At 43.6% G+C, this 24,828-nt stretch overlaps 1 protein-coding gene across 1 annotated transcript in view; it reads right to left on the bottom strand.

Moving 5' to 3' along the window:
• The window catches only part of LOC308365608 (uncharacterized protein), a gene marked incomplete at its 3' end in the record, with an annotated part of 45,047 nt that extends 21,713 nt beyond the window's left edge, over window positions 1-23,334 (bottom strand). Inside the window, exons 1-20 of the mRNA XM_080839075.1 lie at window positions 23,280-23,334; window positions 22,669-23,159; window positions 22,388-22,483; window positions 22,069-22,299; window positions 21,609-21,631; window positions 21,405-21,523; window positions 19,532-20,019; window positions 15,244-15,651; window positions 14,970-15,065; window positions 14,651-14,881; window positions 13,249-13,271; window positions 13,045-13,163; window positions 11,860-12,421; window positions 9,605-9,725; window positions 9,369-9,422; window positions 8,781-9,068; window positions 6,791-7,009; window positions 5,052-5,074; window positions 4,848-4,966; window positions 4,278-4,658 (exon numbers count right to left, since the gene is read on the bottom strand). Of these exons, the coding sequence (XP_080695201.1) occupies window positions 4,278-4,658; window positions 4,848-4,966; window positions 5,052-5,074; window positions 6,791-7,009; window positions 8,781-9,068; window positions 9,369-9,422; window positions 9,605-9,725; window positions 11,860-12,421; window positions 13,045-13,163; window positions 13,249-13,271; window positions 14,651-14,881; window positions 14,970-15,065; window positions 15,244-15,651; window positions 19,532-20,019; window positions 21,405-21,523; window positions 21,609-21,631; window positions 22,069-22,299; window positions 22,388-22,483; window positions 22,669-23,070 (4,003 nt within the window). The 5' untranslated portion in view covers window positions 23,071-23,159; window positions 23,280-23,334. The remainder of the gene's footprint in view (window positions 1-4,277; window positions 4,659-4,847; window positions 4,967-5,051; window positions 5,075-6,790; window positions 7,010-8,780; window positions 9,069-9,368; window positions 9,423-9,604; window positions 9,726-11,859; window positions 12,422-13,044; window positions 13,164-13,248; window positions 13,272-14,650; window positions 14,882-14,969; window positions 15,066-15,243; window positions 15,652-19,531; window positions 20,020-21,404; window positions 21,524-21,608; window positions 21,632-22,068; window positions 22,300-22,387; window positions 22,484-22,668; window positions 23,160-23,279) is intronic.
• Window positions 23,335-24,828: the final 1,494 nt, after the last annotated feature.

The raw sequence follows: 24,828 nt of genomic DNA, 5'->3' as shown, positions 1-24,828 counted from the left end.
GTGTGTTACAGGAGAGGTGTGTGTGTGATGTGTGTTACAGGAGTGTGTGTGTGTGTGTGATGTGTGTTTCAGGAGTGTGTGTGTGTGATGTGATGTGTGTGTGATGTGTGTTTCAGGAGTGGAGTGTGTGTAAGGTGTGTTACAGGAGAGGTGTGTGTGTGATGTGTGTTACAGGAGTGTGTGTGTGTGTGTGTGATGTGTGTTTCAGGAGTGTGTGTGTGTGATGTGATGTGTGTTACAGGAGTGGAGTGTGTGTGATGTGTGTGTGATGTGTGTTTCAGGAGTGGAGTGTGTGTGATGTGTGTTTCAGGAGTGGATTGTGTGTGTGATGTGTGTATCAGGAGAGGTGTGTGTGATGTGTGTTTCAGGAGTGGAGTGTGTGTGATGTGTGTATCAGGAGAGGTGTGTGTGATGTGTGTTTCAGGAGTGGAGTGTGTGTGATGTGTGTATCAGGAGAGGTGTGTGTGATGTGTGTTTCAGGAGTGGAGTGTGTGTGTGATGTGTGTGTTTCAGGAGAGGTGTGTGTGTGTGATGTGTGTTTCAGGAGAGGTGTGTGTGTGTGATGTGTGTGTTTCAGGAGTGGAGTGTGTGTGTGTGTGTTACAGGAGAGGAGTGTGTGTGTGTGTGATGTGTGTTTCAGGAGAGGAGTGTGTGTGTGTGTGTGTGTGTTTCAGGAGAGGTGTGTGTGTGAGGTGTGTTACAGGTGAGGAGTGTGTGATGTCATACTGTTCACAAAGGGAAGTTGAGGGCCATTCTTCTAGTGACCCTAATGCCCCCTTAATACCCCCACAATGCCCTGTCTCATACACTCATAATAACACACACACACATACAAGTGGACACACACACACACACACACACACACGCACAAACACAGACACACACAGATACAAGCACCCACACTCACACACACACACACACACACACACTCTCTTACAAACACACACTCACACACACATACACACATACATAGTACACTCTCACACACACCCACACACACTCACACACTCACACACACACACACACAAGTTCTTTCCCTCTTTCCCTCTTTCCTCCCTCCACCCCTCTGTCACCACCTCTGTGTCCCTCCCCCTGCCCCCTGAACTCTGTCGTCGTGGGAACAGCGCCATGTCAGAGCTCTGGAATTTCACCGCTGGGCTGGAGAATTCCAGAATGTCTGCTGGGAGTGTTGGAATTGTGTCACATTCCAGACATTGCCAGGCGAAGTTCTCGTATCGCTCCATCAGAGGACAACATGACAGAAGTCATCAGTCAGAGATGTGAGACACACTGACCTGGTTCTGATGGGCCACCCTGGGTTCTGGTTTTAGTGTGACTGTATGAGAAGACACACTGACATGGTCTGGTTCCTATTATGGGTTCTGGTTTTAGTGTGATTACATGAAAGGACTCACTGATCTGGTTCTGATGGCCCACCCTGGGTTCTGGTTCAATGCCAAACTGCCCTGGCTCTAATGGTCTAGGAAATGGTCTCGTGACTGTATGAGATAATGTAATGAATTAATTTGCGATTCAGTGTGTGGAGCAATTCGCTGTTTCTGACAAAAAATTGATTAGAATCGTGGACCTTTGTGGTTCTGTTGGCCAAGTCTGGGTTCTGGTTTTAGTGTCACTGTATGAGAGGATATAATCAATCATCCACTCCTCCTTCATCCCTCTCTTCTTCATCCCTCTCTCCTTCATCCCTCTCTCTCTTCATCCCTTTCTTCTTCACCCACTCCTCCTTCATCCCTCTCTTCTTCATCCCTCTCTCCTTCATCCCTCTCTTCTTCATCCCTCTGTTCTTCATCCCTCTCTTCTTCATCCCTCTGTTCTTCATCCCTCTCTTCTCCATCCCTCTCTCCTCCATCCCTCTCTCCTCCATCCCTCTCTTCTTCATCCCTCTGTTCTTCATCCCTCTCTTCTCCATCCCTCTCTCCTTCATCCCTCTCTTCTCCATCCCTCTCTCCTCCATCCCTCTCTTCTTCATCCCTCTGTTCTTCATCCCTCTCTTCTCCATCCCTCTCTCCTTCATCCCTCTCTCCTTCATCCCTCTCTTCTTCATCCCTCTGTTCTTCATCCCTCTCTTCTCCATCCCTCTCTCCTCCATCCCTCTCTCCTTCATCCCTCTCTCCTCCATCCCTCTCTTCTTCATCCCTCTCTCCTCCATCCCTCTGTTCTTCATCCCTCTCTCCTTCATCCGTGTCTTCTCCATCCCTGTCTTCTCCATCCACTCCTCCTTCATCCACTCCTCCTTCATCCCTCTCTTCTTCATCCACTTCTCCTTCGTCCACTCCTCCTTCATTCCTCTCTTCTTCATCCACTCCTCCTTCATCCTTCTCTTCTTCATCCCTCTCTTCTTCTGGGTAAACAACCTAGTCTTCTCTTCAGATGAGGCTCTCCTGGTTCATGATGATGTCATCAAAGTGAGACAGCAGTATGTGGAGCAGGTCTTTAAGTAAAGTGATCATCAGATCAAAGCTCAGTAAAGTACCATATCAGTCCCTCGCTGACAGACACACAGCACCCACCGGTGCCACCTCTTTAAGTCCCACCCTCTGATCACAGCAGTGCAGAGACCCATTTCAGAAGAGAAAGCCCAGTGTTGGTTCCTGTGTTGACCTCACTGTCTGGATGAGGAAGACAGAGAGAGAGAGAGAAAGTGAGAGAGAGAAAGAAGGAGAGAGAATGAGAGAGGGAGTGAAAAAGAATGAGAGAGTAAGAGAACGCGAGAGAGCGCGAGATAGAGTGAGATTGAAAGAGAATGAGAAAGTAGAAACAAAGAAAGAAATAGTAAGAAAATGAGAGAGAGAAAATGAGAGAACAAGAGAGAGTGAGCGTGAAATAGAATGAAAGAGAGAGAGAGTGCAATACTAATGTTTTAGAAAAGATTTCAATGTAATGTTGTTCATGTTCTACACAGTAAACCCAAACAGTTCTACTAACTTATTACCATTATGTATTCAGTACTTAAAACCTGGTATAAAGTTGACCCAACTTAAAATGTATTAGTTTTCTGAGCAAGTGAAGACGTTTTAATTGTATTGGAATGTATTTGTTTGAGTTAACATTAACTGATAACTCATATTTTTTTAGTGTCTTGTGATGAGAGACAGAGACAGCAGACTTAAAGTTTTAAGTACTCTGAACTTGTTCAGGTTTACAGTGTAGACAGGAAAAAGATGACACTTCAAGAGTGTGTTGGTTGTGACTGGGATCAGTGCAATCTTGTTTAAACACATTCAAAGTGTCTGTGTGATTTACAGACTCACATACCAGATATGTGTCTCATGTTAAACCTATTCTCACAGGGTTATTTTTGTTCTAAAGGATTATTTGAATTATGTGACCAGCCCGAGAAGAATTTTCCTTTAAGCATTTATATGTTCCTCCTATATACTGTATGTGAACACAGTCAGAAAGAATACAGACAGGAGAAAAAGCTAAAACACATTTATTAATCTTACAGTTATACAGAAACATGTTTATTAATCTTACAGATATGCCTGTACAGAAACACATGTTTATAGGCACTTACAGTTATGCCTGTGCAGAAACAGAAACTTAAACTTAAACAGCATATAAAAGCCTTCAGCAGAGAGAAAAGTGATTTAGGGAACAGTTTTTGACAAATGAAAATCCAAGATACTTCAAAGTAAGGTTGACAATTATAACCCCCACACTTTTTCTCAGTGAATTGCTCCTCATAGTTCTCTAGATGTCCGTTCAGTGTTTGATCCAAAAAACAAACAAAATATCTCTGGTGTCGTACACAGTCCTGGCTGAAAATTGGAAGACAAACATAGTTGCTTGGACCAAGCCATACAGCCAATCAACATGAAGCTTCAGGGAGGGGGGAATTTGATTGGCTGTTGAGCTCTAATATCAACACCTTACTACATTTACACTATGGGAGTGAATGTGTGTGTGTGTGTGTGTGTGTGTGTGTGTGTGTGTGTGTGTGTGTGTGTGTGTGTGTTTTTTCACCTACAACTCATGTGATCATGTCTACTTGACAACAAGACACGACCATTCGATTAATAGCAAGGCCGTGAGTCCAACCTGTATGAATCGATCTAAAATCAATTCATTTGATTACTATCTGTATTTGTATCTTCCCTGTACCTGTATCGGTTTAATCTCCTCCACCCTTACAAAAGCATCCAATGGTACAATCAAGAGAGGTGAGGTTAAGTATGGAAACACTCTCTCTGTGAATTGATGATTGAATGTGTGTAGATGTCCTTTGTTAACAGTGTCAAAGAATGACAACTTACCTCTGTCACAGTCCAGCTGCACTGTTATTCTCTGAGGTGTTCCATGCACTTGTAGAGTCTCACATTCTGATGCAGAACTTGCATTATATTTACCATCATCATAGCCTATTGCCCACACACCACTATTGGCATAAACATCATCCTTCCTCTGGGCAGACTCTGTCATCACACCCAGGGCCCAGCCATCGCTCTCTCCAACCTCCACATCCCAGCAGTGAGTCCCTGAGTTAAAGCCCTCAGAGCCCAGGATACAGGGATACTCATCAAATCTCTCTGGGTTATCAGGAAGCTCCTGTCTCTCTTCACTGTCTTTCACGCTGGTCAGATCTTCAGACAGGATTAGTTCTGGGTGTGCAGTGTTGGGATCCAGAATCACAGGAACTGCAGAGAAGAAGAACGCACACACATATGTCTCATGCTGACTTGTGTATTTAATACATAACTTTATACAATAATAAGCTATTTATTATATGAATCTTTCATACTTAAATGTGAATGTTTGTGTGTGTGTGTGTGTGTGTGAGGGGAGGGAGAGATAGTGATAGCAAGCCAGGAGAAGAGAATACATACTGTATTGAACAATCTCCTTCATCTTCTCCCAGACTCTGTACTTCAGGTTGCCCAGGTGTTTTGCCACATTGATCAGAGCTCCTGAAACCCTCTCTGGTTCCTGCGGTAGGCTCTGGGCTCTGGAATAACATTCAGGAGTCAGTGCTGCTGTGGGTTTGGGTTCAGAACCACAGAGAAGAGAGAGACAGGAGGCAGATCACTCACCTCTCCACTGTGCTCTTGTAGTTCTGTAAGATTGAAATGGAATAGTAGATTGAAATATAAGTTATTCATAACGTTTATTTGTTTACATCACACATATTTACCCAAGGACACCGAGTTGACCCATATTTTTCAGATATCGAAACATCGCCCATGGCTTTTTGTGTTTTGTTATTGTTGTTGTTTTTTGTTGTTGTTGCTGTTGTTGTTGTTTTTGTTGTTGATGATGATGCTGTTGATGTTGTTGCTCTTCATTTCATATAATTTCCAGCTGTGTATTTGGAGAAGCCTCTGCTGATGTACCAGAGAGAGATAGCTCCTAACCCTGGACACAGGCCCTAACTGCATGGACACAGGCCCTAACCCTGGACACAGGCCCTAACCCTGGACCCAGGCCCTAAGAGAGTGGACACAGGCCCTAACCCCTGGGCCGAGGCCCTTACCCCTGGACACAGGCCCTAACCCCTGGACACAGGCCCTAACCCCTGGACACAGGCCCTTACCCCTGGACACAGGCCCTAACCCCTGGACACAGGCCCTAACCCCTGGACACAGGCCCTAACCCCTGGACACAGGCCCTTACCCCTGGACACAGGCCCTAACCCCTGGACACAGGCCCTTACCCCTGGACACAGGCCCTAACCCCTGGACACAGGCCCTTACCCCTGGACACAGGCCCTAACCCCTGGACACAGGCCCTTACCCCTGGACACAGGCCCTAACCCCTGGACACAGGCCCTTACCCCTGGACACAGGCCCTTACCCCTGGACACAGGCCCTAACCCCTGGACACAGGCCCTAACCCTGGACCCAGGCCCTAAGAGAGTGGACACAGGCCCTTACCCCTGGACACAGGCCCTAACCCCTGGACCCAGGCCCTTACCCCTGGACACAGGCCCTTACCCCTGGACACAGGCCCTAACCCCTGGACACAGGCCCTAACCCTGGACCCAGGCCCTAAGAGAGTGGACACAGGCCCTAACCCTGGACACAGGCCGTAACTGCATGGACACACGCCCTAACCCCTGGACACAGGCCCTAACCCCTGGACACAGGCCCTAACCCCTGGACACAGGCCCTAACCCTGGACACAGGCCCTAACCCCTGGACACAGGCCCTAACCCCTGGACACAGGCCCTAACCCCTGGACACAGGCCCTAAGAGAGTGGACACAGGCCCTTACCCCTGGATACAGGCCCTAACCCCTGGACACAGGCCCTAACCCTGGACACAGGCCCTAACCCCTGGACACAGGCCCTAACCCTGGACATAGGCCCTAACCCTGGACACAGGCCCTAACCCCTGGACACAGGCCCTAACCCTGGACATAGGCCCTAACCCTGGACAAAGGCCCTAACCCCTGGACACAGGCCCTAAGAGAGTGGACACAGGCCCTAACCCTGGACACAGGCCCTAAGAGAGTGGACACAGGCCCTAACCCCTGGACACAGGCCCTAACCCTGGACACAGGCCCTAACCCCTGGACACAGGCCCTAACCCCTGGACACAGGCCCTAACCCCTGGACACAGGCCCTAACCCCTGGACACAGGCCCTAACCCTGGACACAGGCCCTAACCCTGGACACAGGCCCTAAGAGAGTGGACACAGGCCCTAACCCTGGACACAGGCCCTAAGAGAGTGGACACAGGCCCTAACCCTGGACACAGGCCCTAACCCCTGGACACAGGCCCTAACCCCTGGATTCTAAGACAGTGAACTGCTGACAGTGAATGGCTCTCACCTGTAGGAATGAGATGGTATCACCTTCCAGCTGCTTTTCTATGTCTCTGTGTAAGTCTGATAGAGAGGAGATCTTCTCAATCCTCTCCTTCAGCATCTGACTCTTCTGCTCCTCTTCCTCCTTCAGCGCAGCTAACCTGGTTGCCTCTTCATCTCGTAGAAACTGGTGCAGCTTCTCAAACTCCTCCTTGATTTTCCTCTCTGTGTGTTGTTTCTGAGTCTGGGTTAAAGGGTTTCATGTCAGTTAAAGAATGCACATACATATTTCAATGTGAAACCATCATCATTAATCTCCCTGTGTTTGACCTAAAGCTGGTGAAACACAATATAAATGTTATTGTTTTTAGGACCTTATTTAGGGCTTGGCACTGTAACACAGTAAGACACAATATAAATGTTATTGTTTTTACAACCTTATTCAGGGCTTGGCTCCGCCAGACAGTAAGACACAATATAAATGTTATTATTTTTACAACCTTATTCAGGGCTTGGCTCTGTCAGACAGTAAGAAACAATCATGAATCTGTGAGTTGTTCATCTTCGTTGGTGGTTCAGTGGTTATTGCTGCTGCCCTCTAGTGGTTGACCTGGCCCACTACAGCAGGCCTAGGTACAACGACACAGATAAAGGCATGCTGAATATTCAACCTTCACCTGGAGTTTTTTTCCTGAAATAAATCTTGACTCTGACCTTCACGTGCGCTGCTGTTTGATCCCAGTATAGTTGGACTTCCTTAGAGAGCTTCAGTGTTCTGCGCAGTTCCTCCTGAAATAAAAGGCATGTGATGTTATCAGCCCTTGCAGACAAGTTTCTCCAAAGCAGCTTACAAAGGAAGCAGGAAATACAATCATCTACTTTACAGCTTGTTCGTAAGTGGGTAGTGCTCATGAGATAAATTATTGCGTCACTTCTATTATTATTTTAAGATTACATTTTAGACTACATGTGTATTTCTTTACTGCTGCTGGCCATGAGAACAAGTTTGAATTAAGGGATTGGATAAATGTCACAATAGTAGCGTAATGAAATTATTGTTATTATTATTTTACTGTTAAAGATGATGTGGACCGGGCAAGGTAAGCGATACGACCCGGCATCCAGAATATACTGTAGAGACCAAGCGCATAAAGGCATGCTTTGAAGAGACCCCCCCCCCCCCCCCCCCCAATCTTAGAGTCAGTCAGTGTGCTGCCCTGTCCACTCCATGTGTGAAGACATCTATTGATAATCTGCTGCTCTCTAGTTTGCACACTGACTGACCAGTCGTGTATCTCGGGGCGTTATTTGTGAGAATACAGCCTGACTTGCTTATGCTATGCTGGCTTTGCCAATGACAGGCTGTCATTGTTCTGACTGAGATCAAATGCAACAGATCAGCGAGGGTGAGTGTTGCCTAGCAATTTAACGGAGAGACAAACGCTTGTGAACCGGTTCATAACTTTTAAATCGGCCAAAGACCGGTTCATGTCATTTTAATACCGATACGGGACTTCACGCATCGATGTAGTCGTATCTTTCATGCTAAAAACGGATATCGATACGTATCGATTCATTTTTACAACCCTGCTATGCATGTATTACACTATATGTGTTCAATTCAGTTTGAATGAGTAAGGCAAGTTATTTAAGTAGTGTGTGTGTGTGTGTGAGAGGTTGTGTTAGAGTGTGTGTGTGTGTGTGTGTGTGTGTGTGTGTGTGAGTTTGTGTGTGTGTGTATGAGTAAATACGTGTGATTCATGGCATTCATTACTGTATATGTGTTCAATTCAGTTCAGTTCTAATGAGTAAAGCAAGTTATTTAGTATGAAGTTATTTAAAACTGTTGACACACAATGATTTTGCTATCTTTAAGATGGATCGACAGAGTGGAGGTCAAATGATTGAACATTACAGCATCTCCAGAGACAACAAATAGTTATTTATATTTTCATAGGCTTGTTTTCTGTGTCGTAAGTATGGCGTCATTGCAACGTTTCATGAGTATGACTCACCTTAAGGTCAGATGCTGCCTCGTCTACAGGATGGAACTTGTGATCAGTGTGTTGTTTTGAGTCCCGACACACCAAACACACCAGCTGTTTATCATCCAGACAGAAGAGCTTGAGTTTCTCACTGTGCAGACTGCAGAGCACCTCAGACCCTGCTGAAGCTGTCTGACTTCTCTCCTGAGAGAAAGTCTCACACACTTTCGTTAGGGCCAGGTTGGGGAGGTATATGTCCTTGGAACAGCGTCTCTTGCACACCGGACAGTCCTTGGATCCTTTGGCGTCCCAGTACTGCTTTAGACAGTTGTTGCACACGCTGTGAGCACATGTTAAAAGGACGGGATCCTTGTAGATTTCATAACACACCGGACAGGAGAGATCTTCTTCTAATTTGGAAGCCATTTTGTTTTGAATAACAACCTCTCTATGGTAATGGTTAAGTTACCACCTTTCTATGGTAATGGTTGTCTTAGGCACTTTGCTTTCACTTTTAAATCGATAAGTCTCAGTCCTTAACTGATCTTTCAGTAACCTATTTCAACTTAAAATCGAAATATCAGCTATCTCTCTATCGTCAGATTAAAACAAGCACACGATGAGCACTGCTGTGTGAAGTAATGGAGTCTCCCGCTGCGTCTCTTCCTCATTCTGAGAGCGTGAGTCAAGGGGAGGGAGGTGAACAGAGGGGTGGCCTCACCTGTGCATACAGGTAGAGCAGGAGCCAAGGCTGCCAAAGTATGACTGGGACATGACACGCCCATACAGGTGCAGAGATGATTACGTTTTGATTTTCATGAGTCATGTATTGATGCCTGTGCTACTTTGCTCACAGTCCTGGATTGGGGTGAATTCTCCACAAGATCAATCCCAGAGTCCCAGAGTCCCAGAGTCCCAGCAGGGTGAACATGGGAGATACCAACACAGTGAAATGTATAAGGGGTGTACAGACCACTGCTCCAACAGGGAGGACATGGGAGATACCAACACAGTGAAATGATTAAGGGGTATACAGGCCACTGCCCCCCATCTTGCTCTTCTCCAGGCTCATCTGAGCAGTGGTGTGTCATGGATAGGGGTGAACTCTCTCCTAGATTAATCTCATGTAACGTAATGTAAGCCAGAGGGAAGACCTGGCAGCAGACCCCTAGTTCTTAAATAGCAGTTAAAGATCATAGAGTGAGAAGGTACACTAGGCTGATCTGATATTGCAGTCATTTCCATGCACCATCAATACAGTGATATTCTGAGTTCTTGAACAGTTTTCTGTCCAAAGGCTCATACAGCGAGTATAAACACGAACACTGACCTGATGCTAAACCATCATGAGTGAGAAAGAGAGAGATAAGAGAGGGAGAGAGAGAGAGAGATGAGAGATAAGAGAGAGAGAGAGAGAGAGAGAGAGAGAGAGAGAGAGAGAGAGAGAGAGAGAGAGATTCTCTATGTTAGGAGCCGCTTCATTTGTTTACATTTGTGAGTTACTGTGTTGTTAAGAAAACTTCTGTTCACCTCCAGATGAACACATAGTGTGGCAAGTTAGGCTCTAGTAAGTTAAGAGGAACCAGAGTATTGGAGAATTTAGCCGTCCAAACCGACCAGTGGACAGCTTTTCCCAATACCGCACAATCTTACTTTAGCTTACACAGATAATGCACAATCTTACTTTAGCTTACACAGATAATGCACAATCTTACTTTAGCTTACACAGATAATGCAGCTCGGTCGTTGCAGTTGACTTCTGTAAGCTCACATCACTACGTAAACACAGAGCCAAGATAGGAGAATCAGACAGACAGGGAAGGACCTGGTCTCTGATTGGACATGCCACACTGATGTCATCACTCCTACCGTGTGCATGGAATCTTGAGTCAGGGTCTCAGCAAGGCTCCCATCATCTCCTCTGTTATTTGATGCAATGGAGCTTAATCTGTTCCATAATGTAATGGCATGTGTACATTACCACTACATCATATACTCTTCCATAGTATTATTACTGTGTGCTGTGGTGAATGTGCTGTGTGCCGTCTCTTGACTCTCTGCTGATATCAGTGAGGGGAATGAGGGAGGGACAACAGGGAATCTGAGCTAAGTACTTTTTAAAATACATAAAACACTAATAATCCTGAGATTTGGATTTGCACTGGTTGTATGTATGTTAAATGTATATTTTATTGTGAATTGACTTTATTTTGAACACAAACAAGTAGGTCAACATCATTAAAAGGAGGCTTAAAATTCAGAAAATATACATAATGGTTTACAAAACTGTCATAATTCAAAACTGCAAAAAGCATGATTTACCCTTCTGTCAGGTCGGTCAATTCTGTAACCATGTTGAGAACACTACATGAGGGTTAAATAGTATATATGGCTCCAATTTGAGATGCTTGTTGTTTAGACCTACCTTGCTGAATCCTGAATCCTTTACTGGACTAAAGCCAGATTGCTGCATCAACCACAAGAAACATTCCTGAAACGTCCTTTTGTATTTCTTACAACCTTTTCCCTGGTATCATTCAAAGCTCTCATTTACTAAAATTACACAATGGATTAATGCCCATTATTATACGGCTCTTCAGAATGTTCCAAAAAGTACCGTTGATTTGAATGGGCCATCCCTACGTCATACCCATACATTAATTCCTGCTAACAGACCTCTGTGAAAGATAATCACCGCTGTCATTGGCAACGGGTTTTGTACTTCTAATTCACATCTTTCATATCATTCCGCCAGAAGTTCAGTCATTTTAACGCAACAGTAGAGAGTAATTTGAAGTCAGCAAGTAATGGGTTGCTATGCAACACCTGAAACTTCAAAGTTCTATTTGCTTGAAGAACTATTTATTTCTAAACGGGACACATGAAACGGCACCTAAATCATTAAAAATAGGTATGTTGGAGGAATGTCTTCTATCGTTTTTGGCAAGTACCCGTATAATAAGCGGGATAATGTATTGTCCGTCGTTCATTCTCCAAAAATAATTCCCTTCAGGACAAAACAACACCCTCCGCTGCGCGTCGGGGTGTTGTTCGCCCCGTCGGGAATTATTTTTGTAGAATGACCTCCGGACAATACATTATCCCTTACTTAAAGCTGTGACATCCTCTCTTGCTGGGCTGCTCTACTTTCACTGAAGCTCTCACTGGTAAAATCCTCAGAGGAAAGATTTTACAGGCAACATTAAAGTATGGAAACACCCTCTCAGTGAACTTGTGTGTGTGCGTGTGTAGATGTGTGTTATTATCAGCGTCAGAGAATGACACCTTTCCTCTGTCCCAGTCCAGCTGCACTCTGATCCTCTTGGGTTCTTGCTCCACTGTGAGGAGAGTGGAGGCCTGTGGTGGAGAGAATGCTCCATATTCACCATTATCATACCCCACATACCACCGTCCACTCAGGGCGGTATAGTCTCCCTTCCTCTGGAGAGACTCTGTCACCACACCCATCACCCAGTCTGTGTTCTCTCCAACCTCCACATCCCAGCAGTGAGTCCCTGAGTTGAAGCCCACAGAGCCCACGACACTGGCATACTCATCAAATCTCTCTGGGTTATCAGGAAGCTGCTGCCTGTCATCATGACTCACACTGGTCAGATCCTCGGACAGGATGAGCCATGGGTGTGCAGTGTTGGGATCCAGAGTCACAGGAACTGCAGAAACACAAATGGTTTAGGTGAGAAACCCAAATGGTTTAGGTGGAAAGATCACACAAAAAGAGATACATACACATACTATACAAACTAGAGGTCAATATCTGTATTTTTTAAACCAACCAAATTATCTGTCTTAGTATCTGGATTCAGATATGAGGCCAGAAGTAGACGTGGCTTCTGTCAGAAGTCATGCTCAACTAGGCATGTGTTGTATTCTGTAGCCTTAAATTGTATGTATACTGTATATGCAATTGGTTTGCCTTCAATGCATCAAACTGATGCATTTATTATGTTATTAATTATGAAATATATTTCCACATCCTCATACTTTACTTTTCATCTCTCTCTTTAATTATTTTTATTTTTAACCCTCTCCTCCTGTTTCCCCTTCTGCTTGGCAGCTCATATTTCTTTTAGGGGTTCTTTGCTCTTATTTATGGAACGCACATAGTATAGCCTCTGTATATGAAATGTGCTCTATTAATAAGCTTGCCTTATCTCTCTCTCTCTCTCTCTCCTTCTCTCTCTCTCTCTCTCTCTCTCTCTCTCTCTCTCTCTCTCTCTCTCTCTCCCTGTGTGTGTGTGTGTGTGTGTGTGTGTGTGTTTCAGTAGGTACTCACTGTATTGGACAATCTCCTGCATCTTCTTCCAGATTCTGAACCTCAGGTTGCCCTTGTGTTTTGCCACATCGATCAGAGGTCCCAATACCGCCTTTGGATCCTGGAGTGTGCACTGGGCTCTGGAATAACATTCAGGAGTCAGTGCTGCTGTGGGTTTGGGTTCAAAACCACTGAGAAGAGAGAGACAGGAGGCAGATCACTCACCTTTTCACTGTGCTCTTGTAGTTCTGTGAAAAATACCAAAGAACAAAAGATGTAAGCATTGCATTAACACGTTAAATTATCCTACATAATCCACTTATAGCAGCAATAATGAGTTCTGTTCCAAAACTAGCAAGCTAACTACCTAAAGGCATGCAAAAACCTTGCAAACACCACCAACAACCCAGTTGATACTGATACAAGCTTGCCAACACACTTGTCTCTTCTTCCATTTTTGCAGGGTATTCCAGCCCGGAAAACAGAACTACAAAGGTCATATCCGGGAAAACAGAACTACAAAGGTCATATCCGGGAAAACAGAACTACAAAGGTCATACCCGGGAAAACAGAACTACAAAGGTCATATCCGGGATGGCTAGTGGTAAAGACACAGGCATTTATCGGTCCTCTACGACCATGTGCTATCGAAAATTAATTTGAGGATGATGCTTAAAATTGTTGCATAGTGCTACTGATGGAGATTATTTCCAAACACTGTTAATGACTTAAGAATATAATAATCAAGTGCCTTGTATATTAATATATTCCTTGTATGAATCATGTGCTTATGGAAGCAGGAACATGGCTTTTCGGTGTGTGTGTGTGTGTGTGTGTGTGTGTGTGTGTGTGTGTGTGTGTGTGTGTGTGTGTGTGTGTGTGTGTGTGTGTGTGTGTGTGTGTGTGTGTGTGTGTGTGTGTGTGTGTGTTACTAAGATTGTTAGGTGCCACTTAGTCTGCATACGTACAAGAGCATGTTTAGACCAGAGGTGATAAGAAGGGACATACTGTGCTTCTTACAATCTTGTGCAAAACTTCCATCCGTGTCTCGGACATCAGATATCCACCACGTGGTTATCCCTACTGAAAGCTAAACTTCTGTCTGTATAAACCTTGGGTAGCTAGCTGGGTTTATCATTGCTTCACTTTCCGCCTTGTGCTGGGAGGGGAGCCCGATTACGATTGTTGTTGTTGTTTGTAATAAATGTACTTACATGCAGCTCTGGAGTCCTGAATTAACTAGGGTGAATTTTCACCAAACAGTTACTTTAAAGGAAACTCAAGCAAACTATGCATGCCAGTAATGCTTCCAGGACCTCAACACTACCATTACTTAAAATATCAAGTAATATGAAAAACTGGAACTTCTAAATCAGTATTACTTGCTGTCTTTATGGTAAAGTGAATTGGTTTGTTAGATTATTATAAACTACTAGAGAACCTGTAATCCAGAGTGTGTTGTTTACATAATGCAACTGTTTAGCCAATGGCCCATTCATGGAACCCTATATCATTATCATTTCCATACATAGAGGGTATAAACCTGTTTTCGTTGTGGAGTCAGAAATGATTTACTCCTGTTAATGACAATGGTTTAGGAAGAAAGAAAAACAGGACTGGTTCTTACCTGCAGGAATGTGACGTCATCAGCTCCCATCTCCTCTTCTATGGCTCTGATTGTGTTTGAAATAGATGACATCTCTCTGCTCATCTTCTCAATCTTCTCCTTAATCCTCTGGCTATTCTGCTTGTCTTCCTTCCTCAGAGCAGCTAACCTGGCTGTCTCTTCATCTCGTAGAAACTGGTGCAGCTTCTCAAACTCCTCCTTGATCTGTTTCTCTGTGTGCTGGGTCTGAGTCTGGATGATCACACATACAGTAATAAAAAAGTACATTTTCTTGTTGCTAAAATGAAAACTCCTGTGTCTAATCTGGTCCATATCTCACCTTAATGTGTGCTGCTGTTTGGTCACAGATGAGTCTAACTTCTTTAAAGGTCTTGAATTTATTTCTTAGGGGCTCCAGTTTGAACTTGAGTTCCTCCTGAAATACACACACACTTTACTGGGTAACAACTACTGCGATAAACACAGGTGTAAAGAGTTGCACTCTACTGGTGTTGACATTGAGTAATTAGGAAGGAATCTTAATTCGTTTTTAATTACTTCATCATAGAGGACATTATGTGTAAGCATTTTTAAACTCATCTGAGCATTCCTACCTTAAAATCTAGTGCAGCGTCATCGATGGGTCTGAAGTTGTGAGTTTCGTGGGTTTTTGAGTCTCGACACACCACACACACAGGCTGCTTATCATCCAGACAGTAGAGCTTGAGTTTCTCACTGTGCAGACTGCAGAGCACCTCAGACCCTGCTGAAGCTCTCTGACTTCTCTCCTGTACGAAGGTCTCACACTGGTTCTTTAAAACCAGATTTTGTGGAGGATGTTCCATTGATGACCTTCTCCTGCAGACTGGACATTCCCTGGATATTTTGGTTTTCCAGAACTTCTGCAGACAGGCTTTACAAAAGCAGTGACTACATGACAGGATAACTGGGTCCTTGAAGACCTCACAGCACACTGGACAAGTGAAATCCTTTTCTAATTTGGAATCCATTTTATTTCCAGTTTAAATCTTCCTTCTACTTAACAATCTTTGCTTTACCTTTCACAAGTTGGAAAAATGTAGTAGGCTACAGAGCCAAATCACCCCTGCATTTACCATTCAATTCATTACACTGCTCACCCCCAGGGACTTCTGTTTAATTTAAGAGTTTAGATCTGGCTCTTAAATAACTTCTGACCTTCGAGAGCTCACCGTATAACATTACCATTCAGGGAATAGTTAGAGGGCGGGACTTTGGTTTAGGAGGAATCCGATTGGTCATTCCCACAACATTTGTCAAATGAACCTCTTTTCCAGCGACTCTTATAACTTGTCAGTCAGAATGTTCGAAACTCCATACCATATCACCATATTCTGCTCCTATACAGATCTTGATGGAAAAGTACTTAGTTGTATGCAGTACATTTAAATTTAGCAGTACACAACGGTAACTGATTATTTACTACTTGGGTGAAAATTTCCAGTATTCAGCCAGACCTCACTTCATGGAAAACTGCATCCCATGATGCATCGGACGATTGCCAACTTTCCAAATGTTTTAAACAAACGTAGCGCACAACAGTAGTAGCAACTCTTGCAGTGGCAGCAGTTGCTTCTCGCAACTTTAGACCCAGCAAGGAATATGAATGTGAGTATCTGTAGCATTATAGTTGTATAATAAGTTAATTCGAATGTAATTCGAATGTAGACATATCTGTGATAAATGTGTATTATAGTTGTAGGTTGTTGTAGCGATAGCTACTAAGCCAACAAGCTTAGTTCAGCCATTCACTTGTATGTCACAAGCTTATTAGCCAGCATTTGCTAGTAAGATGAGCTGTACACTTTCATGCCAAGTAATAGGCGTGTTTCCCGGCGGTTAGCGTCATCTCGTTAGGTTTAAAGAGGGCAACACCAGCTAGATCCAGTGCTAAGCTATTTGGACTCTTTCTAAAATGCAGACCCGAGGAGGAGTTACGTGGGAGGAGTGATCCTAGTAACGCCAAGCAACTGTTAAGCTTTGTGATATGCAGCATATATTAGGCTATAGCTTGTTTGTTGGGTGTTATTGATACTTAGAAAAAAAAACATGGCTTCGAAATGTGAAATAGGCGTCCTGTAACTATTTCAAAAGTTAAACATTAGCTTATTGGTCTATTTTGGTCGATATAAATTCCACCAGTTGGTTGCTGTTTGAATCACACCAACGCAGCAACGCCCCCCGAAAGACAAGTGACACTTTCCGTATAGTTAGTTTACTAGGGAACTTGTAAAGGCATTACAGGCATCTCGCTCGTCATTCTAAATCATTCGGACTATACGCATACGCAGGGCCTAGTTGAAGCTATTCAAACTGATCATATGTTCATTTGGGAAGGAAGATAAACATAGACACATGTTCTACAGGTTTGATGGTTCCTCATCACTATTAGAAAAGTGCATGTTGTGCAGGGAAGACACAGCAGGACACAACTACTGTTGGCTTTGCTTGTTGACCTGTGTACCACAATCATGAAGCACCACAGGCTTTCTGCACATATTTATTTCACGAGCACAACTGCCTTATCAAACTTACATATATTTGATCTCCTTTCACCCAAGGACCCTCAGGAAGTTCAGTCTCCTCTGGGCCTTCATCATCATCACAGCGTTCTGACCAGGCTCTCTACACGATGTTATTAAATAGATGGAGGACGTAAGGCAAGAATAACCTGCATCACCAATGATGTCAGTGTGGAGAAAGGGGAGACACTGTTAAAAATGTATTATAAGATATATTTGATAATAGCGACAGAACATTGCATCCTTGGGAAAAGAGGTAAAGATATTTGTAAATAACATCTGCAGATGTTTAATGGGTGTAAATTAAATGTTATTTGAATTAACTGGGGTAACAATGTCTTTGTGCTTTTCAGGGCGGGGGTGGGATTTGCTGAATAAAGGGGACACATCTTAAAAACGTATTTTCAGATATTTGTTACTATGTAAAATAAATTGAGAGGAAATGTATTTCACTTGGCTTATTTCATTTTTTGGACTCTGGTAAACATGTCATGTTTGATATGATAATTGTAGTTGATGAAATAATAATAACAATGACATCAGTATGTCATTAATGTAAGATTATGTGGATCAATGGGACACACGCACAGAGCATGCACACAACAAATAGCATTGGGTGCACCCTAATAAACTAAACTAAAGGAATGATGAAGTGAGAAAGAAATGATAATAATATGATATTAATATTATGTGTCCAGTCTATGGCCTGCTATTTCAGGAAAAAAAAAACTATGCTGTTCTTGGCTCTGGTTTGCTCACTGTTTAGTTTTGTCCTGATGAGTTTTCCTTACTACAGGAAACAAAACAAAAAATGGACAATTTCTTCATACAGTTATGAAAATCAATAACTTTTTTCAACACCAGTGAGATTTCCCCTCTGATAACACTGAGGTAAGGCTCCTAGAATGCTTTTGTCATGTGACTGTCTGGTATACTACATAAAAGTGTTCATACTTGCATACTATACTGTACAGAAGTCCAACCATGAACTCACATGATGATGTTGATACATAATCCCCCATGTGAGCTAGAGTGACATGATTACATATGTCCATTCAACATCAATCCAGTAAAATTCGAGTTTATATTCAAAGGTTTATAGTCACACAGTAGGTTAAGAGTTATAGTTAAATAGTATATTCAGATCTAACCATGAACACTGCCTCATGTCAAATCAAACATCACAATCCATGTATGACCAAGTAACAAGATGTCCCGCCTGCAGATTACTCTGATTGGCTGGTTCTGGGCTGGACACACCCTCTTACATTTCTGTCAGTCAGAGAGGGCTGCTCTTTGGAGTTGAACTCTTGCCATGCACATATGTTTTGATCATTAAAAATCATTATATTTAACACCTCAATGACCTACACAGGAGTGTGATGTAATCTTTCAAACTTACTATTATTCAGATGTGGTTATTTATATTAGTTCCATTTTATTGATAAGAAATATAGCACATGCACAAATTATTTATGGTTTTTAAATGTACATTATCCACCCAATGAAACAAATTAGTATTTTAAATTTTCAAACATTTTAAAAGAATAAATATCTTTTCATATGTTGTTCATATGTACTTTTTATAGTTTTTCTGTCTATCCACATATTTCTTCCAAATGAGTTTAGGTGAGCTTTTGAAAAGTCCACCTGTACCAAGCACTGTAAATCCAATATAATAAAACACTGTAAACTTGTATGTGATTACTAACATGTGTGTGTATCTGCTGGTCTTGTATGTGTGTGTGTGTGTATCTGTTGGTCTTGTATGTGTGTGTGTGTGTGTGTGTATCTGCTGATCTTGGGTGTGTGTGTGCGTGTGTGCTGGTCTTATGTGTGTGTGTGCGTGTGTGCTGGTCTTTTATGTGTGTGTGCGTGTGTGCTGGTCTTATGAGAGCAGTAGAGACACTATCAGCTCTAGTAGGGCAGATGTGTGTGTGTGTGTGTGTGTGTGTGTATCTGCTGGCCTTGGGTGTGTGTGTGCGTGTGTGCTGGTCTTATGAGAGAAGTAGAGACACTATCAGCTCTAGTAGGGCAGATGTGTTTGTGTTTGTGTGTGTGTATCTGCTGGCCTTGTGAGAGCAGAAGCAGAGACGCTATGAGCTCTGTGTGTGTGCATCTGCTGGTCTTGTATGTGTATGTGTGTGTGTGTGTGCATCTGCTGGTCTTGTATGTGTGTGCGTGTGTGTGTGTGTGTGTGTGTGTGTGCATCTGCTGGTCTTGTATGTGTTTGTGTATGTGTGTGTGTGTATCTCTGCTGTGTATCTGCTGTTCTTATGAGAACCCAGTCAGGGACACTATGAACTCCATCAGAACTACTCTGCTGTCATTCCCGCTTCACTGGTAAAATCCTCAGAGCAAAGAGATCACATGTAGTATTCAAGTAAGGACGCACTGTCTCAGTGAAAGTGTGTGTGAAAGTGTGTAGGTGTGTGTTATTATCAGGGTCGGAGAATGACAACGTTCCCCTGTCCCAGTCCAGCTGCACTCTGATCCTCTGGAGTTTCTGCTTCACACTGAGGAGAAAGGGGGGCTGTGGTGTGGAACGTGCTCTATATTCACCGTTATACCGCACGTGCCACCGTCCGCTATGAGGGGAAATGTTTCCTCTCCTCAGAGCCGACGCTGTCATCACACCCACAGTCCAGTGTACGTTGTCCCCAACCTCCACATCCCAGCAGTGAGTCCCTGAGTTAAAGCCCTCAGAGCCCAGGACCCCAGTGTACTGATTAAACCTCTCTCGGTTATTAGAATTGTATCTCACACTGGTCAGATCCTCAGACAGGATGAGGTCTGGGTATGCAGTGTTGGGATCCAGAGTCAGAGGAGCTGCAGAGAGACAGACAGAGACAGAAATAGAGAGAGAGAGAGAGAGATAAAAGGAGAGAGATGGAGAGAAAAGGAGAGTGGGAAACACACATATGAGCTCCACACACCATGAGAGACCAGATAATGAAGATGATAAATTAAAGGATTTTATGTTTATTATGGATTAAAAAATGACATCTATAAACAGACACATATAATCCTGTTAATCAATGTGGTAGTTTGATGCAGGGTAGTTATGTGATCTATCTGTCTCAGACTGCATAATCTGGGTGTGGTGTGTGTGTGTGTGGGTGTGTATTGTGTGGTGTGTGTGTGTGTGTGTGTGTATTGTGTGGTGTGGTGTGGTGTGGTGTGGTGTGTGTGTGTGTGGTGTGTGTGTGTGTGTGTGTGTGTGTATTGTGTGGTGTGGTGTGGTGTGGTGTGGTGTGTGTGTGGTGTGGTGTGGTGTGGTGTGGTGTGGTGTGGTGTGGTGTGGTGTGGTGTGGTGTGGTGTGGAGTGGTGTGGTGTGTGTGTGTGTGGTGTGGAGTGGTGTGGTGTGTGTGTGTGTGTGGGTGTGTATTGTGTGGTGTGGAGTGGAGTGGTGTGTGTGTGTGTGGTGTGTGGGTGTGTGTGTGGTGTGTGTGTGTGGGTGTGTATTGTGTGGTGTGGAGTGGTGTGGTGTGGTGTGGTGTGGTGTGGTGTGGAGTGGTGTGGTGTGTGTGTGTGTGTGTGTGTTTGTGTGCGTGTGGAGTGGAGAGGCACTATGTTGTAGTGTAACCTTAAGGAAGCCTCTGTGCAGGGTGGACAAGAGAGAACGAGGGGACTAACTGGCTCCCTAGTATGTGTGTCTGTAGCTTCCTCTTGTGTTTCTGCCTTCCTAGTATGTGTTAGTGAGTCTGTGAGTGTGTGTGTGTGTGTGTGTGTGTGTGTGTGTGTGTGTGTGTGTGTGTGTGTGTGTGTGCGTGTGCCTTCCTAGTATGTGTCTGGCTTCCTGGTATGTGTGTGTGCCTTCCTACTGTGTGTGTTTGGCTTCCTAGTATGTGTGTGTGTGTCTTCCTAGTGAGTGTGTCTGTATATGTGTGTGTGTGTGTGGGGGGGGGGGGGGCTTCCTAGTGTGTGTGTGTGTGGTTTTCTTTGTCTGTGTGTGTGTGTGTGTGTGTGTGTTTGTGTGCGTGTGTGTGTGTGTGTGTGTGTGTGTGTGTGTGTGTGGCTGCTTAGTGTGTCTGGTTGTGTGTGTGTGGCTTCCTTGTGTGTGTGTGTGTGTGTGTGTGTGTGTGTGTGTGTGTGTGTGTGTCTGTGTGTGTGTGTGGCCTCCTAGTGTGTGTGTGTTTGTGTGGCTTCCTAGTGTGTGTGGCATACTAGTGTGTGTGTGTGACATCCTAGTGTGTGTGACATCCGTACTCACTGTGCTCAACAATCTCCTTCATATTTTCATAGACTCTGAACTTCAGGTTGTCCAGGTGTTTTGCCACATTGATCAGAGCTCCTGAAACCTTCTCTGGATCCTGCAGTGTGATCTGGGCTCTGGAATAACATTCAGGAGTCAGTGCTGCTGTGGGTTTGGGTTCAGAACCACAGAGAAGAGAGAGACAGGAGGCAGATCACTCACCTCTCCACTGTGCTCTTGTAGTTCTGTATAAAATACCAAAGTACAAAAGATGTAAGGTGTTGCATACATACTTGACATTAAAGTCTCCTACACTAACCACTTAAAGGAAACTTAAGCAAACTAATAAATGCCAGTAATCCTTCCAGGATCTCAACACTAACATGAATTAATAAATCAAGTAGTATGAAAAGCAGGAACTTCTTAATCAGTATTACTTGCCGTCTTGATGATTAAGTGAATTGGTTTGTCAGATTATTATAAACTACTACAGAACCTGTAATCCAGAGTGTGTTGTTTACGTAATGCATAACTGTTTAGCCACTGACCCATTCATGGAACCCTATATCATAATCATTTCCATACATTTAGAGTATAATCCTGTTTTCGTTGTGGAATCAGAAATGATTTACTCCTGTTAATGACTGTTTAGGTAATAAAGAAAAACAGGACCGGTTCTTACCTGCAGGAATGTGACGTCAGCAGCTTCCATCTCCTTTTCTATGGCTCTGATTGTGTCTGAAAGAGATGAGATCTCTCTGCTCATCTTCTTAATCTTCTCCTTCATCATCTGACTCATCTCCTCCTCTTCCTCCCTCAGTGCAGCTAACCTGGATGCCTCTTCATCTCGTAGAAACTGGTACAGCTTCTCAAACTCCTCCTTGATCTGTTTCTCTGTGTGCTGGGTCTGAGTCTGGATGATCACACATACAGTAATTCAAAAGTTATTTTTCTTGTTGCTGAAATGAAAACTCCTGTGTCTAATCTGGTCCATATCTCACCTTAATGTGCGCTGCTCTTTGGTCAAAGATGAGTTTAACTTCTTCAAAGATCTTGAATTTATTTCTTAGGGGCTCCAGTTTGATCCTGAGTTCTTCCTGAAATACACACACACTTTACTGGGTAACAATTACAGCAGTAAATACAGGTGTAAAGATTTGCACTCCACAGGTGTTGACATTGAGTAGTTATGGAGGCACGTATCTGCATATTTAATTACTAATTCATTCTTCATAGAGCACATAATGTGTAAGCATTATTAAACTCATCTGAGCATTCCTACCTTAATATCTAGTGCAGCCTCATCAATGGGACTGAAGTTGTGGGTTTTATGTGTTTTTGAGTCCCAACACACCAGACACACAGGCTGTTTATCCTCCAGACAGAAGAGCTTGAGTTTCTCACTGTGCAGACTGCAGAGCACCTCAGACCCTGCTGAAGCTTTCTGACTTCTCTGCTGTAAGAAGGTCTCACACAGGTTCTTTAATGTTAGACTGACTGGAGGATGTTCCTTTGATGATCTTCTCCTGCAGACTGGACATTCCCTGGATCCTTTGGTTTCCCAGAACTGCTGCAGACAGGCTTTACAGAAGCTGTGACTGCATGAGAGGACGACAGGGTCCTTGAAGACGTCACAGCACACAGGACAAGACAAATCCTCTTCGGAGAAAGGTTTTGATGCCATAGTCTTGTTAACGTTGGACTCTCTTTTGCAAGGGCTGCTAACGCAGTTTGCTTTCACTTTCAAGGTCACAGTTCGAAAATCACGTCAGTCTGTGAAAAGGAAAACACAACATACTAAAGTCATAAGGCTATCAGCTTCATATTCACATATTTGAAACCAGAATGGTAAGTTTGTTTGTTGAATGTAAAAGCACACCAGAGAACTCGTACCTGTTCAAAGTTCGCAGAAAAAGTTACTGGACTGGAGTCCGTCCGTCTCAGTTCCCCACTTCGTTGTTTACCAACGTTGAGGCGAGTCAGACGGAAGGACTTTGGTTGAAGAGGATTCCGATTGGTCATTTCTGCTACACCATGAGAGAGAGAGAGAGAGAGAGAGAGATAGAGAAGTAAAGTACCGTTTCATCGATCCTGTTGTGATGTCTGAACGCAACGGACTTTCGTTATACTTTTCACAAAACGGACACTTCTACAGTCCTTATTGTACGCCCACATCACTTGTTAAACTGGATAACCTTTGCTGGCGTTTGTGGAAGCATAAGGGTGCAAACGTATCTTTAACGAAACACAAAACTTTTTACTTCACCTTTATTCATTTACCGTTGATGAAAATCTCCGTTTTATTGAGCAAATGTTGTTTGACGAATTAGCCTACTGTTAAGTTGCCTTTGATTATAGTAGCATGTAGAATGACACAATATAGCCTACATACGATGTTGGTTCAATGGACACTGATGAATACCTTGCCACCATTTCACCTCCCTTGTTTTCTTAGGAGCTGTGTTCCAAATTATTATTGGTACCATTTTAACTTTGTTTAAGATGAATGTATCTGCCACCCCTGTGCTATGGGCCATATAGAGGGAGTTCAGCTAAGGGACAGTGTGGTAGTGTTTGGGAAGCTTCTGTGCAGAAAGCTTCTTTGATGAGAGTTTGGTTGGTGAGCTATCTATGCTCTTCTCTGGTTCTCTCAGGAGAGTGAGAATGATACCTTTGTGCTCTCCGTTTAGGGACATTGTGTACTTTTGTACATACTATTAACTGCACATATAACAAAATTCAGATTTTTTTTTGTTTCCATTTATATTCTCAGTGTTTTTGTTTATGTGTTTTCACATTCTAGGAGTATGCACCTGGTGGATACGTTTCCAATCACAGAGTTTTGTCTCCCTGCTACTGTTGAAAATTATCATTGTCAAACATCATTGTCAAACAGTGCCGTGGTGGTCATAGAGCAGAATTGCAGCTACAATTGTCATTAGGCCCGTGCGCAGGGATGGGTATCATGTATTGTAAGGTCAAGCATGAAAACCAGAGTGCAGGTGCAGGGCAGTGGAAAGTTACAAAGCAGTCAGGAGGGGGTCACCCATTTACACCCACACTCACACACACTTATACATGCACACATACAGAGATACACTTACACATACACACACATGCATATGTACACTTCTATATACACACATACACACTTACACGCACACACACATATAGGCCTACACATACACACATTCAAACAAACACTCAATTACACATACACATACACACACACACCTACACACATGGATACACAATCACACAAATACACACATATGCACACAACCATTCAAATACACACACACGATGAGGCCTTTCAAGGCCAGACATAGCCTTTCATCATGTGATAACCAAGAAAATTGGCAGGAGGATCTTTCCTCCCCAAAGCAAAAGTCCCCTCGCAACAGGTGAGCGAGAATATTCTGAGTGGCTAATAATGAGGATA

This window comes from Sprattus sprattus (genome assembly GCF_963457725.1).
Source record: "Sprattus sprattus genome assembly, chromosome: 5".
In the NCBI taxonomy this organism is placed as follows: Eukaryota; Metazoa; Chordata; class Actinopteri; order Clupeiformes; family Clupeidae; genus Sprattus; species Sprattus sprattus.
Note: the sequence above shows the minus strand (reverse complement) of the source record. Positions and strands in the feature narration are given on the sequence as shown.